Genomic DNA, 17257 nt, shown 5'->3' with positions numbered 1-17257 from the left:
ACGGTGAGTGAGACAAAGTACCATTGTCAGAATGATGAATTATGAGTAGCGTAACATAAAGCTGTCACTTCTGTCTTGTCCAACTACCCTGACAAATGATGCTGTCAATTATGGCAATACTGATAGGCTTGCTGTGATTTAAATACATATATATTTAATTTAAGTTTTACTTTTATTTATGTGTGAGGATATGTGAGTGTATAGGTGTGTGTGTGTGTGTGTGTGTGTGTGGTGTGTGTGTGTGTGCAGCCGAGGGCATCAGATTCCCTGGGTGTGAGCTGCCTGCTGTGGATGGTGGGGACCAAACATGCTCTGTAAGCATCAGGACCTACGCTTGATCCCCAGAACCTATGTAAAATTTCTGGGTGTGAAAGAATGTTCTTATGATCCCAGAGCTGGGGAGACAGAAGGATCTATGGGGATCAGCGGCTGGCCTAATCATTGGCCTAATCAATGAAAGACCCTGTCTCAAAAACAAGGCAGATGGTACCTGAGGAACAAACACCCAAACTTTACATCTGGCCTCCATACATGTGTACACACATGTACATAAACACCAGCACACATACATGTACCTGCACACATATATGCTCACAAGCACATATACATGAAATTCACAACCATATCCTAGTGACCAGGAAAAGATACATACAAGAGCCTTCCAACTGGGCTTGATGGCACACACATCCTGACACTCAGAAGGCTGAGGCAGGAGGATTGATACAAGACTGGGCCAGCCTGGTGTGCACTGCAAGTTCCAGGCCGTCTAGGAAGACTGAGAATCCAGGGAGACCTTGTTTCAAAACAAAACAAAACAGAAACCAGGCTGGGGAAAGATGGCTCAGTGTAAAGGTGCCTGATTCCAGGATGACCTGATTGATCCCTGGGATCCACGTGATGGAAGGAGAGAACTAACTCCTGATGGTTGTTTTCTGATCTCCACACACATAGAATGGGACACACACGCACAGTAAATAAATAAACAAATGTAATTAAAAATAGAAAACAAATAAAAATAGGAATGTTTCAAAGTTCTTATACAAAGTTATCTATCTATCTATCTATCTATCTATCTATCTATCTATCTATCTATCTATCTATATCTCACTCAATGCCATGTCTTAAAACCTAACCTATGCCCTTGCATGTAAAATAAACCCGAGGAAAAAAATAAAGACCCTGAAACCTTTCTGGATTCTGCCAGCCTGTAGATACCCATGTAATATGAAGACTCTGGTACCTAGCAGCCCTGGCTTGGTCCAAGGAAGAGAGGACAAATACTAAGCATGTGAACTTTGGGTCTAAAACACTCTGCTATGGTCTTTTCATTCCATTTCACTTTCTGGAAGTAAAACATAAAAGAAGCAGGATCCAGAGGCAAGTAAACTCTGCCATAAGCTGGCCACTCCTTGCTTCTTCATTCACAGACGACAGAGTTTGAACTGAAATGAACTCCTGTCCTGTGTTTCCTCTGCCATGATAAAACAGCATGACCAAAAGCAAGTCAGGGAGGGACGGGTTTTTTCTGTTAGAGTTCCACATCACAGTCCATCATCAAAGAGAAGTCAGGGGCAGGAACTCAATGAAGAGACCTGGAGGCAGGAGCTGAAGCGTTGGCCATGGAGGGGCGCTGCTTACTGGCTTGCTCAGCCTGCTTTCTTCCATATGCCAGGAAAACCTGCCCAGGGGGGCATCACCCACAGTGGGCTGGGCCCTCCTACATCAACCAACAATTAAGAAATGCACTACAGCCTGCTTGCAGGCCCTCCTTATGGAGGCATTTTCTCAGTGAGAATCCCACTTCCCAAATGGCTCTAGAATTGTCCAGCTGACATAAAACTAGCCAGTACGCCCCAAAGGCTGGTGTTTTGAATGCTTGTTCCCCACTTGGTGGCGCTGTCTTGGGCGACTGTGGAAGTAGGGTCCCTCGGGGAGGAGAATAGTCCAGCTTTAGGTTCTGGCCTTGATCTCTGCTTCCCGACCTGCCCAGTGAACCGTCTCTGTCACCCTGACTGGCCACCACAGACTGACCCATTCCACCATGCTCCCCATACTGATGGAAAGAAAGCCTCCACACGGTGAGCCAGAGCAAACCTCTCCACGCTGAGGCTTTCTGTCTGGCATTCGGTCACAACACTAACGACGCTAATACAAGAAACGTCACTTAAACAGAGTGTGGCGGCGCGCGCCTTTAGTCCAAGACTCAAGAGGCAGAGGTAGGCAGATCTCTATGAGTTCCAGGACAGCCTGGTCTACATAGCAAGATCCAGCTCAGCTGGAGATACATAGTGGGATCTTGTCTCAAAACACAAAACAAACAAAAGCAGAGAGAGGGGACAGAGAGAAAATTTACTTAAAAGACTGAATTCCCTCTTTTTTTTTTTTTCTTCCAGATTTCTGCTCTCAGCCTCGACAGCAACCAGGAATAATTACTTCCCTAATGGATAAGAGAAACCCTTTCATCTTTTGAATCACCCTTGGCACGAGGTGCAGATGGTCATCCACACACTTGGTACACAACTGTCTAGCAGTCACTTCTCTTGAGGCTCCTTCGACTGTGGATGTGACATCTTAGGCTTTGTTATTGCCATGCAGGGTGTGCCTGTCCAAGTGGTCCTGGGACTTTTCCAACTCACTGGTCACTGCTGTGGAATAATCCTCTTTTACACTATAAAGATTTGTCACTCGAATTGGTTTAATAAAATGCTGATGATTGGCCAGTAGCCAGGCAGGAAGTATAGGTGGGGCAGCCAAACTAAGAATGATGGGAAGGAGAAGGGCAGAGTTGGAGTTGCCAGCCAGACACAGAGGAAGCAAGATGAGAATGTCGTACTGAGAACAGGTACCAAGCCATGTGGTTAAACATAAATAAAAATTATGGGTTAACTTAAGTGCAAGAGCTAGTTAGTAATAAGTCTGAGCTACTGGCCCAACATTTACAATACTATAAGCCTCAGAGTGATTATTTGGAAGCATCTGCAGGTTGGGCAGGACAGAGAAAAGCTTCATTTATATATGGTGCCCACTGTCTGGTGTGGATTCACATAAGACCTGAGGAAGCTTTAAAAAGGTTCTGAATGCACAGAAACAGAGCCACACTGGGTTCCTAGTCTCACAGTCTCACATCAGCAGCAGTGCAGAGATATGTCTCCCAACAGCTGCCTGAGAGATGGAGACCCTGAATTTTCTGGATGTTCTAACTCTCCAAACACTCCACTGTGGAGCCCACTACCTCCTGCACCCAAAGCCCCCGAAGCTTCCTTGTGGACTCTGCCCCATACCACTGTCTGACACAAGAGCTTGATGTTTATCGTGTCCTTGCTCCCATGCCGCTGGGTCTGGTTTCCTGCTGCTCGATTCTTCATCTTATAATCTGTCCATTTTCTCTGCCTCTTCGTTTGTGAATTTCAATCTTGCATGTTTTCTTAAAATTGACCCGTTTTTCTGTATATACCAAATGTATTATTACTACATATTGTGGAGATCTATTGTGTACCCTAATAAAGCTTGCCTGAGGATCAGAGGACAAAGCCAGCCACTAGATTAGACATAGAGGTCAGGCTGAGATCTGTCAGAGGAGGCAGTAGTGGCACACACCTTGAACCCCACAAGTGACATGGCTGGGCAGAGAACAGTATATAGGGCATGAGGAGACAGAAACTAAGGTAATTCAGCTGAGACCCTTTTGGGTGAGGACTCAGTCTGAGGAAACAGGATCGGCTGAGGAGTTGTCGAGGTGAGGTTGGCTGTGGCTTGCTCTGCTTCTCTGACCTTTCAGCTTTCACCCCAATATCTGGCTCCAGTTTTTTTTTTTATTATAAGACCATCTAAGATTCGAACATCATCATATAAATTCACATCTTTAACTTTGGTTAATGTTTTGACTCATACAGTCATGCTTCCAACCACTCATCTGCCCACTACCCATTCCATCCTCTTTCTCACTTGGCCAGTCTCTCACCATCTACCCAGGTCCCCAAGCTCAACCTTTAATCATATACCTATTATTTTCCTCCCCCCCCCCGCCACTCTCTCATACACCAGCCTAGTTATTCATCAATTTTTACATCCATCCATTCTCAATCCTTTTATCAACCCACAAGCCAAACTTCCAATCAAATAATCTCCATCAGCAGTCCTACCCATCCTACTCCTAACTATTATGTGTAGGATCTTAAATGTCCCCTAAAAGCTAGCATGCTGAAGGAAGCTTTGGTCACGTGACACTATTGGGAAGCCTTAGGAGATGGGAATCTAGTCGGAGGAATAAGTCTATTGGAAGCATTCCCTTTAGGGACATACTGATGCTATTGTTCCTTTCTTCCTGCTTCACAGCTGCCATGAAAAGGAAGTGGGCAGTGTAGGTCTACCACATTCCCCACCATGATAGTCTGTCTCCAGACAGGTCCAAATGAATGAATCCAAACAACTATAAACTGAAACAGTCAACATAAAATGTTCTTTTTTAAAAATAAATATCTTATTTAGAGTGTGTGTTTGTGCATGTGTGTGCACACATCCCACAGATACATGTGGGAGTCCAGAGGACAATATTCAAGAGTCAGTTCTTTCTTTTTACCATGTGGGTCCTGGGGATCAATTTCAGGTCATCAGGCCTAGCAGTGAGGACTTTTATACACTGAGCCATTTCACAAACCCAAATTTCCCTTCTCTTAAGTTGAGTATGTTAAATATTTTGTCACAGCAACAAAAAGCTGACCAACCTTATATTCTGTTCAATCTACTTCACTCAGCTTCTCATCCCACCAGCCATCCATAATCCATGCTCTCAGGCCTCCAAATACCTGAACGTTTCCCTCCCCTTTCTTTCTACTCATCCAACCTCCTCCCATCTATCACTCTACTGGACCCCACCCACCCATGTGTCAGCTTACATACCTACCAGTGGCCCTGCCTTCTGAACCTCCTCATGTTTTAAGGACCAGTTGCTGGACGTTGACCTGTTTCATGAATCTCAGAACCTATTTGGGAGAACAGATGTGCAAGTTAGCAACTCAGTTAGGTGCACTAGGAATGGTATAGGGAGTCATCCACACAACAGGTCTGTCTGGCTGCTGTCTGTCATGTGAAACAAGTTCAGGACAATGACCGACACAATATGTTAACAACCAGCCAAAGAAAGCAGCAGCTCTTTTTGTTAACTTTGCCCTATGCAGCGTGTCTCTGTCCCTGTTAACTCGGGTTGAACACTTGGTGCTACGGATTCATGCTGTCTGAGGCGGCTGCTCAGGTCTGCAGCCTTCTTTTTCTGACAGCACACTTTGAACCCAGAAGCTCTGCAGTGTTGTTGACCTTGATTCAGCTGTTGTCACTCAGATCTGTGACTTCATTTCAGTGTCTCCTCAGGCGACAGAGTTTGTGTCACACAGCGGAGGCCCCCTGTGGTCTGTAACATTCAACAACACTGTGGCAAACGCTATCAAAAGCCTCTGATATCAGCCTGATTCCCCCCAATGCCCTGCTCTCTGTGGCAACATCTTTACTCTTTGGCCTTAGTTAAAAAAAAAAAAAAAGGCCCAAAGAGACGATAAAGGAGAAAATGGTGGGAAGAAACTGGAGGAGAGGGAGAAGGGAACACAGAGACTGTTGTTAGACGCTGACATGAAGAGATACCAAGACAATAAACACTGTCAGAGACAAACAGAAGGGTGTGCTTATTGGTACGGATGCTTTAGAAAGGGGTAAATGAATGGGATAGAGGGCATTCCACATTAACTTTGAGTCACCCACACGAAGACCCAAGAGGGTGGCATTTACTCTTAATGTGGCATGGGACAGTATAGAGTACTCTTTGCTCAGTACTCTGGTTGACCAGAAGGCTAGCCCTATGTAGTCCAAGCAGCAAGGGCATAGTAAGATGTGAGCTTTCTCCATAGATGTGGGCTGTGAATGTCATTAGCTCCGCTTATGATCTCAGGAACTTGGTGTGCCCAGCAAGATAGTAGGTGACTGGCTTTTCTCCAGCTCTACGGCCAAGGTTGAGAGAATCAGCTGGGCTAAGGCAGCCAGACATTTCCTTGTTCTAGAACCACCAGCCAGTCTAGCCCCTCACCAGAATGAAGTTTTCTGGATTTGTGAGCATCCTCGTGTTATTTGGCCTGTTTGCAAATGTCCGGGGACCTAGTCTAACTGACTTTCTGTTTCCCAGTAAGTACTGGTTTTCTGCTTTTGTCTGGGAGAAAGGGAAGTTTGCTGGGAGGAAGAGACAAGGAACAATTCCTCAGGGTTAGGTTGCCTTTCTGTGTCTTCTCCCTGGATGTGGTTTGGGCGAGGAGGGAGACACTTAGAAGGTCTGATGTCCTTTGTGTTACTACAAGGACAAGGGTCTGGGGAAACACTCCTTGAAGTCTCTTTGAAGAACTATCTTCCTTGGGGAGGTGGAGAAGAATCATGGATCCAGCATTTATAGGAAGACCCCTCACCCCTCAAGAGAGGCAGACCCCTTTGTCGGGAGCTCTGGGGTCAGAGTTGGTGGGTTGAACACTGGTAGCCTGGTGATCTTGAGCAAAATATTTAAATTTCATGTAGCCTCTCTGAAACTTGATTCCGAAACCCAGCTGTGGCTGGGAGAGGAATCACTGTACAATGTCGCCCTCCAGAGGAAGTCACAAACAAGGCTACCGCAAGACTGACTATAGAGCAGCCTAAACCAGTGCTCTAGGCTTTCGATCCCAAAGAGGCCTTTCCAGTGTCTTGAGACAGTTCAGATTGTTACGATATGAAGGAGGTGCTGAGGATGTCTAGTGCCTAGAAGCTAAGGTTGCTGCTAAGGGTCCCACAAAGCACAAGACAGTTCCTATGGCCAACAGGTGATTATCCAGCCTAAGTGTCTCCAGTGACTGAAAACTGTTGTTCAGCGGCTGGGGGTAGACCAAGGATGGAGATAAGAAGGTAGAGAGTGGGGGGTGGCTGAAGAGCTTAGAGGACAGGGTAGTGTGGGAAACAGGAGTGAGGAAAAGGATTCCTTCAGGGTGAACAAACTTGAACACACGCTTCCCTTGACTCCCTAAACTGAAGGTCCCCAAGACTCAAAGACTGCTTCTTCCTTAGGGAGATGCCCCCGATTCAGAGAACACTGTGAACACAAAGAAATGAATCTGTGTACCAGAGACAGAGATTGCCAGGGAAAAGAGAAGTGCTGCCTCTTCAACTGTGGGAAGAAATGTTTAGACCCCCAACAAGGTAATATGAAAGCTTCGGAATACCACACGCCTTCGACCCATGTCTCCTCCCCTGCCCACCTGGGCTGCCATTGGCCTGGTTCACTGAGGGGTGCTGTTTAGGTGAGATTGCTGGATTTGGGATCCTGTGCTTTAGAGTTATTACAGCTCCTGAAAAGGTGTGTGGTAGTAATGTCCTTATCCTAGTGGGCAATATATGAGCCTCAGTTTCCCCCAAATAAATGACGAGTGCATGGGTGGGATTGAATCAGACTATTTCTTGACTGTTTTTCACCACCATGATTTTCTGAGTCCCCAAGTAGCCGTCGTCATCCTAACATATGTTCACATTGTCCGTGACAAGTAAGGTGATTTATCTTTCCTAGCTTTTCACTGCTGAGCAATTGCCTCTCTGCCCAGATGAATCTGACTTTGTATTAGGAAACCTGCCCTAACATTCCAGATCAGAGCTGCAATCTCAACTCCATCCCTGCCTCTCTGAACTCCCAAAAGGCTATCCGAGATTCTTCATTTATTTAGAAAGAGTTACTAAGTGTTCCTGATATCCACTTTTTAAGTTCATTTTGCGCTAATAAAATATATGAGAAGGTTAATTATGAAGGAAAAGGACTTATTTAGGTCAGTTTTTGAGGCTGGGACCTCACATCATGGGTAGGCACCAGCATGGACCCCATTGGAGATGATGGGTGGGAGGGGTCACATGATCACCAGAACCCAAGGGGGCTTAGGGTCCTACCATCCATTTTGGAGGACATGTTCCAGTTGATCTAGGAGTCTCCCAACAGATCTCATCTCTTGAAGGTACCACAACCTTGTGGACCAAGACTCCAAAACATGAGCCTTGAGGGGAACACACATGAACCATATCCAGACCACAGTGCCTGTACTAGCACCTAACCTGTTCACTGTGGTCAGGGCACCGTGAAGTCTCGAGGTAACCACCCTCAGAGCTGAGTTCAGAATAAAGGGTCAGAGTGGAAGGGAGGCTGGAAAGGCTCACCAGGGAGGGAATGGCTTGCTAAGACCTCAGTGGGGGATCCCAGGGAGGCAGAGAGTGAGGATGATGCCAGTCATTGGAAAAGGCCCTCAGTGTGCTCGGATCATATAGTCTGATGGGCCCGAAGAAAGACTCTCATCTTTTTTTTTTTTTTTTTGGTTTTTCGAGACAGGGTTTCTCTGTGTAGCTTTGCGCCTTTCCTGGAACTCACTTGGTAGCCCAGGCTGGCCTCGAACTCACAGAGATCCGCCTGCCTCTGCCTCCCAAGTGCTGGGATTAAAGGTGTGCGCCACCACCGCCCGGCGACTCTCATCTTAATCCTAAGAACCGTGGACTTGAAGACCTTTAGAAGCAGGCGATGAAATGACCCACATGTGTGACCCTCCAGAGCACGAGGGGGTATCTAGGGGGACTGAATGTATGAGAGGATTTCCAGGATAAGGGAAGTGATGGATTCACCTGGACATAGCTCAGTGAAGGAAGGAGTGAGTGGCACTTGAAAAGTATTGAGGAAAGTGGGATGTGACAGGACAACAGAGCTGGCAGACAAGGTGACATGTCAGGGGTCTGACTCCAGACTTCTTAAATTCGGATCTCAGGTCCGGTTTTTAGCATCTTATAACGAGAAGTCCAAGGGAGTCTGGTTAAGGGTATTAGGGAGTTTATTATGACATAAACTGGGGAGAACAACTCACTAAACAGGATAGGCGAAATCATCGCAGAATCCTGGAAGGGTGATGGCTAGTCCCATGCTGCTTCTGCTGCCTGAGTCAATCTACACCATGCAAGCCCATGAAGGAGAGAAGAGAGTGAGGAGTATGTGCCTCTTGGGTCTTAAGCTAGCCCCGAGGCCATGCGCTAGGGGCTGGTACCTCAAGGTCGTAGATGGAGCAGGTACCCGCTACGTCTTTTTAAAAATCTTGAACAAATTAACATTCTTTCTCTGTGCTTCCCCTTCTTCACATGACGAAAGGACATGAACAGCTCTGTTCACTCCCTTAGAGTGCTCAGAGCAAGGCCAGGCACAGGGCAGAGCCACCTGAGGCCCATTAGTTTAACTGGTCTGAGAACTGAACAAGGGTGATCAAGTGTCTTCTTAGTCTCTGAAAGCATTCAGCAAATGGTAAGTGCTCAGGGAATGAGTTATTCAGTTCATGTCAGGGTACGTCCTCCTTCTCCTTTAACACTCCATAAAGCTCTGTACTATGCCAGGCCACCTGCTAGACATCTGAACCCCAAAATGAAGTCAGACACAATCCCTGCACACTGGAAATCCACCATCCCAGGAACAAGACTGGAGGCTTTTTTTTTTTTTAATGATGAATGAACACACAAGCTTCAGAAATAAGGTAGGGAAATGCAGGCTTTGATTCAGGCAATGGCCATGATGTGGGATACAGAGTGCAGTTAAGAGAGACATCACAGGGAACTGATTTTTGAGAAAGGTTTTGAACAAAGAGTAAGCATTCTGCTAACAAGCAACAATGCGTGTGGCTGTGCAATGGTATGGTGGTGTCATGTAGCATGGTGTGCTGAACTGAAAATCGCCATAGCACGGGGCTTAAAAGGATTACATGGCAGAAGAGGCCAGAGCCAGGCATAGGAGCCAGGAGGTGAAGGACATTGTGAGTCACGGAAGGACCTTGTAATGAAGCTGAGGTCTTACCTGTGGAATGACATGATCAGATTGTTTTCAAATCCGTTAGCTCTTCCTCCCTGGTGGTCTCCATGGCAGATGGATTGGAGGAGCCAGGGATGAAGGAGAAGGAGGAATCAGAGGCTGCCTCAGTGGAGACTGGGACTTGAAGAGCCCAGCAGAGAGGTGAACTGTGAGGAGGTGGAAAGCAGCTGCTGTGGGGCCTTATGGTCAAGGAGCTTGTGGGTCAGCTGGAGCCTGTGTGAGTCTGTTAGCACCATTGGAAGAAAGTGCCACAGACTGCTGGCTTCAGTGATAGTAATGTATTTTCTGACAGTTCTGCAGGCTCAAAGGAAGAGGTTAGGTGACAGTGGGGTTCCAGGGAGGTCAGAAGAAAATTTTGTGGAGTCTCCTGTCTCCTACCACCTTTTCATGGGTTCTGAGACTGAACCCAGTTCCTCAGGCTTACACAGTAAGTGCTTTTATTTGTTGAGCCATCTCCCTGGTTCATGAATGAGAACTTGATTAGTCTCTACTAATATATGGTGGTTTGCTGGCAATCTGTGGCATCCCTCGGTCTGTAGATACAGCATTTTGATCTCCACTTTCAAGTGCACACAGCCTCCCGCCTGGTGTGTGCGTCTCTGTCCAAACTTACTCCTTTTTCAAAGAGCCCCAGCCATATTGGATCAGAGGCCCTTGGGGTTCCAATATGCAACCACCTCAGTTGATTGTATCTGTAGACTGAAGGTCCAGTTCAATAACAGAGTGCTTGCCTAGCATGCATGAAGTCCCCAGTCCATTCTTAGTACAGCCAAAAACAAGACAGGGGAGGGTGGCACCTGTGTAGTAATTCTTTTGCCTCGCTGTGACAAAATGCCCAACAGAAAAAACCAATATCCAAACGCTTTCTTTTGGCTTGTGGCTTTGAAGGGCCTCGGTACATCACTATGAAAACAGCATGGCGGAATTCATGGTGTCAAAAGTGTGTGGTGGCTTCAGACAAGGAAGTAGGGCTAAGCTATAACCCTAAAAAGCCCTCCCCTAGCAACCTACTTCCTCCAGCTAGACTCCACCTCCTAACAGGTCCCACAGCCTCCCAAAACATCATCCCTAGTTGGTGACAAGCGCTCAAAATGCAAGCCTGTGGGGGACATTTCATGTTCGAACCATAACCACCGGAAAAGATCCTACCTCCAGGGATGCAGATACTCACCACAGCATCTCCCAGCAAGTACGTGCAATATGTTCGTGATGTTGAACCCCTAGAGTGTGAGAGGGAAAAGAATTCTGTTCCAAATTCATGCGCAGTGGCTTTCGGAGAAAGGGACGACACTGTTTTGTTCCGGATTGCACTCTCTGAGTTCTCAACCCTGGGCTCTCTCTGCAGATATTTGTAGCCTGCCAAAAGACCCTGGCTACTGTTTGGCTTATTTCCCCCGTTGGTGGTATAATAAGGAGAACAGCACGTGCCAACTCTTCATCTATGGTGGTTGTCAGGGAAACAACAACAACTTCCAGTCCCAAAGAATATGCCAGAATGTCTGCAAAAAGAGAAGTGAGTCTTGGGGGCCCCATCTAAAATCCTCACCAGAGCTGTCCTGGGAGGTGTGGGTGTGGGCTGGCCTGTCCTTCTCAGACCTGACGTAACTGATCTGATCAGGAGCGGTGGTGGGGCTGGGGTGGGGGGCCGAGACTGTGGCCCTCTGGAAACTGAAGATGGAAAGGCATGGGGGAGTTAGCAAACAAGAAGGGATTTAGGAGGGGTGAAGGGGAATGGAGAAGGGTCCCAAAGATCAACTGCAAAGTGACCAGCGTGTCCAGCCCCACCTGGGCACGCTGACCAGGGAAAACCGTCCCAGGCCATCGACTTCGTCTTCACTTTCTTCTGCTGGCAATCCGACTCTGTCCATCTTTCCTTGAAAGAACAAACTGAGCTGGGCTGTGGTGGTGGCGCACGCCTTTAATCCCAGCACTCGGGAGGCAGAGGCAGGCAGATCTCTGTGAGTTCGAGGCCAGCCTGGTCTACAGAGTGAGATCCAGGAAAGGTGCAAAGCTACACAGAGAAACCCTGTCTTGAAAAACTAAAAAACAAACAAACAAACAAACAAAACTGACTTTTGTTTTAATATTCTTTTGAGTGGGCATACAAAATAACAAATTTCATTGTATTTTCATCCCTAGATGCTTGCTCACACCCAACCAACTCCCATCAACAAAATCTGCTTTTAATCTCCTCTCATGAAAAGATGTGGAGACATAACTCAGGCTCCAGAGGTAAACTGAACCCAATATTCTCAGCTTTAGCTTGTATCTGTGTTCTCAACAGGATCTTCCACCTGAACAGAGGACATGCTGGGAAAACCATGAGGATTTGGCTTCTGCTCCAAGCTCTGAGTACCCGCTGGATCCTCCAGAATGGCTTCTGGTCACTGCTCTGAGCACCCCAAGGCCTTAGGTCTTCCCAACACTGAATCCCAGGATGCCTTCCCTCGAACCACGTCCAGTTCCTGGTCACAACCTTCCTCTTAGGACCCCGTCACTAACAATGCCTTGTCTGCTCAGTCCCACTGCCAAGGGCTCGCTGTTCCTTTCCACATGCTCTCAACTTTTTTCAGTAAAGGATTTGGCTTCACCCTGTGCCTCTGAGACTGGGTAATTCACACATCTTCAGTGTGGGGAGAGTGAGGCGGTGGTGAGGCTTCTGTGGCATCACTCAAGGGCATGTGGACGCCACATCCTTGACAACTGGGAAGTTCAGGGACTTTTTTTTCTCTCTCCTCTGTCTAAGGCTTGTGGATAATGCCTTGGTTTGTATGTCACAGAAACTGACTCTGGGACAAGGGAAGGGGTTAAGTGGCTTCCTTTGGGAAATTCTCCTAATACAAGATGGGGACTGTGGCAAGTGATTCACCGGGAGAGGAGATGCAGGCTGTAGCAGGGACTGTTGCTGCTGTACCTCGACATACTTGATTTCCACCCAACAACCTGCAACAGCAAGAATGAGTTTCAGAGCACACTTTTGTTTTTGTTTTTTCAATCTAATTTGTTTTAATTGCAGTGACTTTTTTTTAGTTAGTTTCTGCTGGGAAATTGTAACATACTCCCACTAATTATATTTTAGAGAGTCATATGAACCAACAAAACATGCCTCCAAATTTTCTTCATCTATCTCCAGTGACAGGGAAGCGGAGATACTGGTCCAGTGTTTCCCATGGCCCCTTGGATGCCCGAGATATTAAACCTTTCATGCACATCCCGGAATGTTCCACACTCAAACTGAGTAGGCTCCAAGGGCCAAAAAAAAAAAAAAAAAAAGTGGGGCAGAAAGTAAAGGGAAACTTTGGAACGTGACAGGAGGCAATTCCACCACAAGCACTGAAAACCAATACAGAGTTCTGTCATGGATGAGCGTACATGGGTGACTGGGGACACAGCTAAGGGAGTAAAGAGCTTGCCACACAGGCGTGAGGACCTGAATTCAAATCCCCAGAACCCATATAAGGCCAGGCAGGGTAGCACATACCTGTAATTATAGCACTTCTTTTTTTTTTTTTTTTGGTTTTTTGAGACAGGGTTTCTCTGTGTAGCTTTGTGCTTTTCCTGGAACTCACTTGGTAGCCCAGGCTGGCCTCGAACTCACAGAGATCTGCTTGGCTCTGCCTCCCGAGTGCTGGGATTAAAGGTGTGCGCCACCACCACCTGGCAATTACAGCGCTTCTATTGGGATGAACAGAAAAGACAGAAGAATTCCAGAAGCGTGTGGGCTAGCTAGCCTGGAGGATACGAAGAGTGGCAGGGGGCTGGGCAGGGTGACAAAGAGACCCTGCATCAAACAAGGTAGAAGAGGAAATCCCACATCAGAGATTGTCCTCTGACCTCCACACATGGGTCATGGAAACCTCAGCGCGCGCACACAGACACACACACACACACACACACACACACACACACACACACACACTGAACTGTATACATTCCATTGACAAGCAGTATCTAGAACAGGAGTCGGACATGATGGTTCAGGCCTGTATTCACAGGTACTTGGGGAGCAAAGGCGTATTACAGGTTCAAGACCTGCCTGGGCAAGTTACTGAAACCCTGTGTAATTCTTTCTAAAAAAGAAAAAAGAAGGCTAGGACTGTAGCTCAGAGGTAGAGCATTTGTTTGTGTGAGGCCCTGGGCTGAAAACCCACCACAGGCAAAGAAAAGACAGCAGGAAAATCTGTAAGATGGGAAGCAGTCTCGAGGGCTGGAGCGGACTGGAGGCTTGAGAGTGATTGCTCACGAAACGGAGTTTACAGTTGGAGTGATAAAAACATTTTGGAACCAGTAAACATGACCCACAATCATATACATATACTAAGAAAAGAAGAAGATGGGTTCCATATTGTTGACCTAAAAATGGCCGCTTTCACCTAGAGGAATTCTACCACAGTTTTTCGAAACACAAGCCATGGAAATGTCTCTTGCAGTTTCAGATGACGTCTTAGGTGAGTCAAGTGTTTCCGGCTGCAGCCAGCCGTCCCTGCCTCCGTCTCCTCTTGCATTGCTCGCGTGGGTCCGCACTGCATCCACTCCCTCACTAATGCTCCAAGATTTGAGTTGAGGGAATGTTCCAGAACCATGGGAGAGCCACTTGGCCCCTCCTGCAGCTGACTCTGAGCCCTTGCTTCCCGCGGCCTCTGTAACCTGCTCTTGTGACAGAGGCTCTCGGGCCACTGCTTTCCTGTCTTTGAGATGTCACCACCTGTCCAGATGCTCACAAGGAACCTTAGGTTCGTGCCCACCTGAAGGTCTTTGCTCTTGACTGGTGACAAAAGGAGATGAGTGGACAAGACAAGAGAGAAAAAGCAAAGGGAGCTGGAGGAGGGTAGGGGACAGAGACTCGGCGGAGTCGCTGAAAAGGAGAAAAAGGAGGCACAGGGTAAACACAGATAATAGTCCAGAGATGAGGACAAGGCACAGCCAAGGCAGGATGCAGCTGATTGGTCTAGTGTTTACCCAGCATGCCTGAAGCCCCCATGCCCACTCCAGCCCCAGGTGAGCCCGGTGAGGCGATGCAGGTCTGTAATCCCAGCACTGGGAGGTGGATGCAGAAGGAGCAGAAGTCTCCCACTCCATAGCAAGTTTGAGACCAGCCTGGGATAGATGGGATCCTGTTTCAAAAGGAGAGAGGAGAGAGGAGAGAGGGAGAGAGGGGTAAGGATGGAAGGAAGGAAAGAAGAGACAAAGGGAGGAAAGAGGGGAAAGGTCGAAGGAGAGAAACAGAAAAATAAGATGAGAATTTGGCATGTAGGAGAAAAGTGAAATCCTAAAGACAACGGACTAGGGTACTGTCTGTGGTGATGATCTTGGTTGTCAACTAGACACAGCTGGGAACGGGTAACCTCAGTGGAAGACTTGTCTCCTTCAGATTAGCTTACGGACACGCCTACGGGGAATTTTCTGGATTTCGGATGGTGGGAGACCTAGAGCACTGTGCACAGTGCCACCACTGAATGGGTGACCCTCAGTTGTATAAGGAAAGTAACTGAGGAAACAACCGGTAAGCAGTGTCCTCCATGGTCTCTGCTTCAGTTTCCATCCCCCAGCGTCCTACCTTGGCTTCCTTCCATAATGGACTGTAACCTGTGAGCAAAAATAAACCCTTTCCTCCCTAAGCTGCTTTTAGTCTGTGTTAATCTCAGCAACAGAAAAGCAGTCTAGGAAACTCCCAATCTCCAATCTCCCTCCCCTAGGGAGGTTCTAGAATTCACATAACTTTAAAAAGAGATTCTAAAAGACTCCAAGCAAGTGCACCCCTCTCCCTAGTAAACCAGAGAGCCACAGAACCTCAGCTTGCAGTGGCCCAGGCCAGAGAGTCAGAGATCTTTCCTCTACAGCATGCACTGTGGGTACAGCCAGGCCACTGATGGCCTCCGGGAGGGAACATGACTGGCTCGTGTCCAGAGTTGCTTCCTGGACTGTTGGGGCACAGAGACACAGAGCCACAGAGCAAGGGCCGGAGCCACTGACCAGCTCCTCCTGCTTTAACACCTCCAGCCAGGCTACTGCTCCCTAAAATGAGACTCTGGGGACTTCTGACATTCCTGGTCGCTTTCATCTTCCTGTGGGGCATCTGGGAACAACCTGAGCTGGCAGAGGGGTTCTTAATGAGTAAGTACAGGGGTGTAGTTCTTAGCACCTGTTCTTAGAAACTGGGGTTAAACAGCAAGACACACTGCAGATGAGAGTGTGTCCCTGGGTGGGAGTGAGATGTTTGGGATCACTGTTTCCCACCATCTTGGAAAGATGCCCTGGGTGAACACAGGGTGCTGGGTCTGTGGTAGTTGACTCTCCACCATAATAAGGAATTCTTCCTGGAGGTACTGGGACTAGTGTACATTAAATGGACACTGGGGATTAAACAGCCCGAGGGATTTCCACTGAAGGATGAGCCTCTCCCTAGCACCACCCCATCAGCCTCCTCACCTGCCCACTGCAGCTCCCCAAAGCTTTCCTGTATCCACACAGGACCTTACCTGTGTGTTAAAGAACAGCCTCCAGGGTCCCTTTGAATGGTGATGCATGGGGATTTCATCCTTGCCAGGTGAAACACGTTGAGCACTTGAAGGTAGTGGGGCAAGTGAGTGCTTAGGAGGCCCCGTGACAGGTACAAATTCTGGGTCTACTCCTTGGTGACCTGTGTGAGCCTATACAAGTCCACAGAGCCTCCCCACACTCTGGATGCCTCTGTTCACTGTGTGGAACACTGATAGGACTTACTCGGAACTGTACAGTGAGGAGCAGGGGGAAGGCCAAGTGCTCCGTAAGTCCTCCATTAGTATCAGTCACTGTTCTTTTAGCCCAGGCATCTTGACCAAGGCTTTTCAAACTCTGTTCCAGTAGCCTTCAGGACAACAATCTTGGCAAACAGTGAGAGCTACAGGGGCCAACCAAGGACAAAGCCAAAGGATCAGAACAGTCCCAAAGGAGCGAGTCCCTCTCTGGGGGATCCTGAAGGGGGTGGAGAGAGGGCTAGGGAAGGTCCCAGGGATTGGGAGCTGAGTCATCACAGGTGGAGATGAGGCCAGTGCTGGGGAAACCCTGAGTCCCTGAGGTTACTTCCTCCCATGACAGTTGAGGGGCAAACACGCTTCCTCAGCTCTGCAGTGGTGCCTGGAACTGGGAAGAATGTATCTCCTTCAACACCTCAAGGGACCACCCCTTCTCCTCCTATAGAATCATGCCCAAGAGTCAGAATAAAGTGTGAAGTTGAGGAAAGAAACGAGTGTACGAGGCACCGACACTGTCCAGACCAGAAGAGATGCTGCCTATTCAGCTGTGGAAAGAAATGCTTAGACCTCGGAGAAGGTACCACTTTGACCCCCTGAGCTGCCCCCAGCCTCCTGCTTCCACGTTGCACCACCCTCTGTGAAG

At 47.8% G+C, this 17257-nt stretch overlaps 1 protein-coding gene across 1 annotated transcript; it reads left to right on the top strand.

The window, feature by feature from the left end:
- The first annotated feature begins 6077 nt into the window (after positions 1 to 6077).
- On the top strand, positions 6078 to 17211 carry LOC128101017 (eppin-like). Its single transcript, XM_052723725.1, has 4 exons — positions 6078 to 6168; positions 7072 to 7203; positions 11226 to 11393; positions 17060 to 17211. Exons 1-4 carry the CDS (start codon positions 6078 to 6080, stop codon positions 17209 to 17211), a joined length of 543 nt encoding a protein of 180 aa, XP_052579685.1.
- The last annotated feature ends 46 nt before the right edge of the window (positions 17212 to 17257 follow it).

The sequence above is a fragment of the Peromyscus californicus genome, unplaced genomic scaffold, assembly GCF_007827085.1.
Source record: "Peromyscus californicus insignis strain IS unplaced genomic scaffold, ASM782708v3 Scaffold_7__1_contigs__length_154581171, whole genome shotgun sequence".
NCBI lineage: Eukaryota > Metazoa > Chordata > Mammalia > Rodentia > Cricetidae > Peromyscus > Peromyscus californicus.
The sequence above is the reverse complement of the archived record's forward strand: the minus strand, read 5'-3'. Positions and strand labels throughout refer to the sequence as shown.

Bases quoted from the DNA above. Each gene is read 5' to 3' on its own strand.
- LOC128101017 (XM_052723725.1), top strand. From the start codon at position 6,078: ATGAAGTTTTCTGGATTTGTGAGCATCCTCGTGTTATTTGGCCTGTTT. The intron at 7,204-11,225 runs GTAATATGAAAG...CTCTCTCTGCAG, and splicing joins ATGTTTAGACCCCCAACAAG to ATATTTGTAGCCTGCCAAAA. The intron at 11,394-17,059 runs GTGAGTCTTGGG...CTCCTCCTATAG, and splicing joins GAATGTCTGCAAAAAGAGAA to AATCATGCCCAAGAGTCAGA.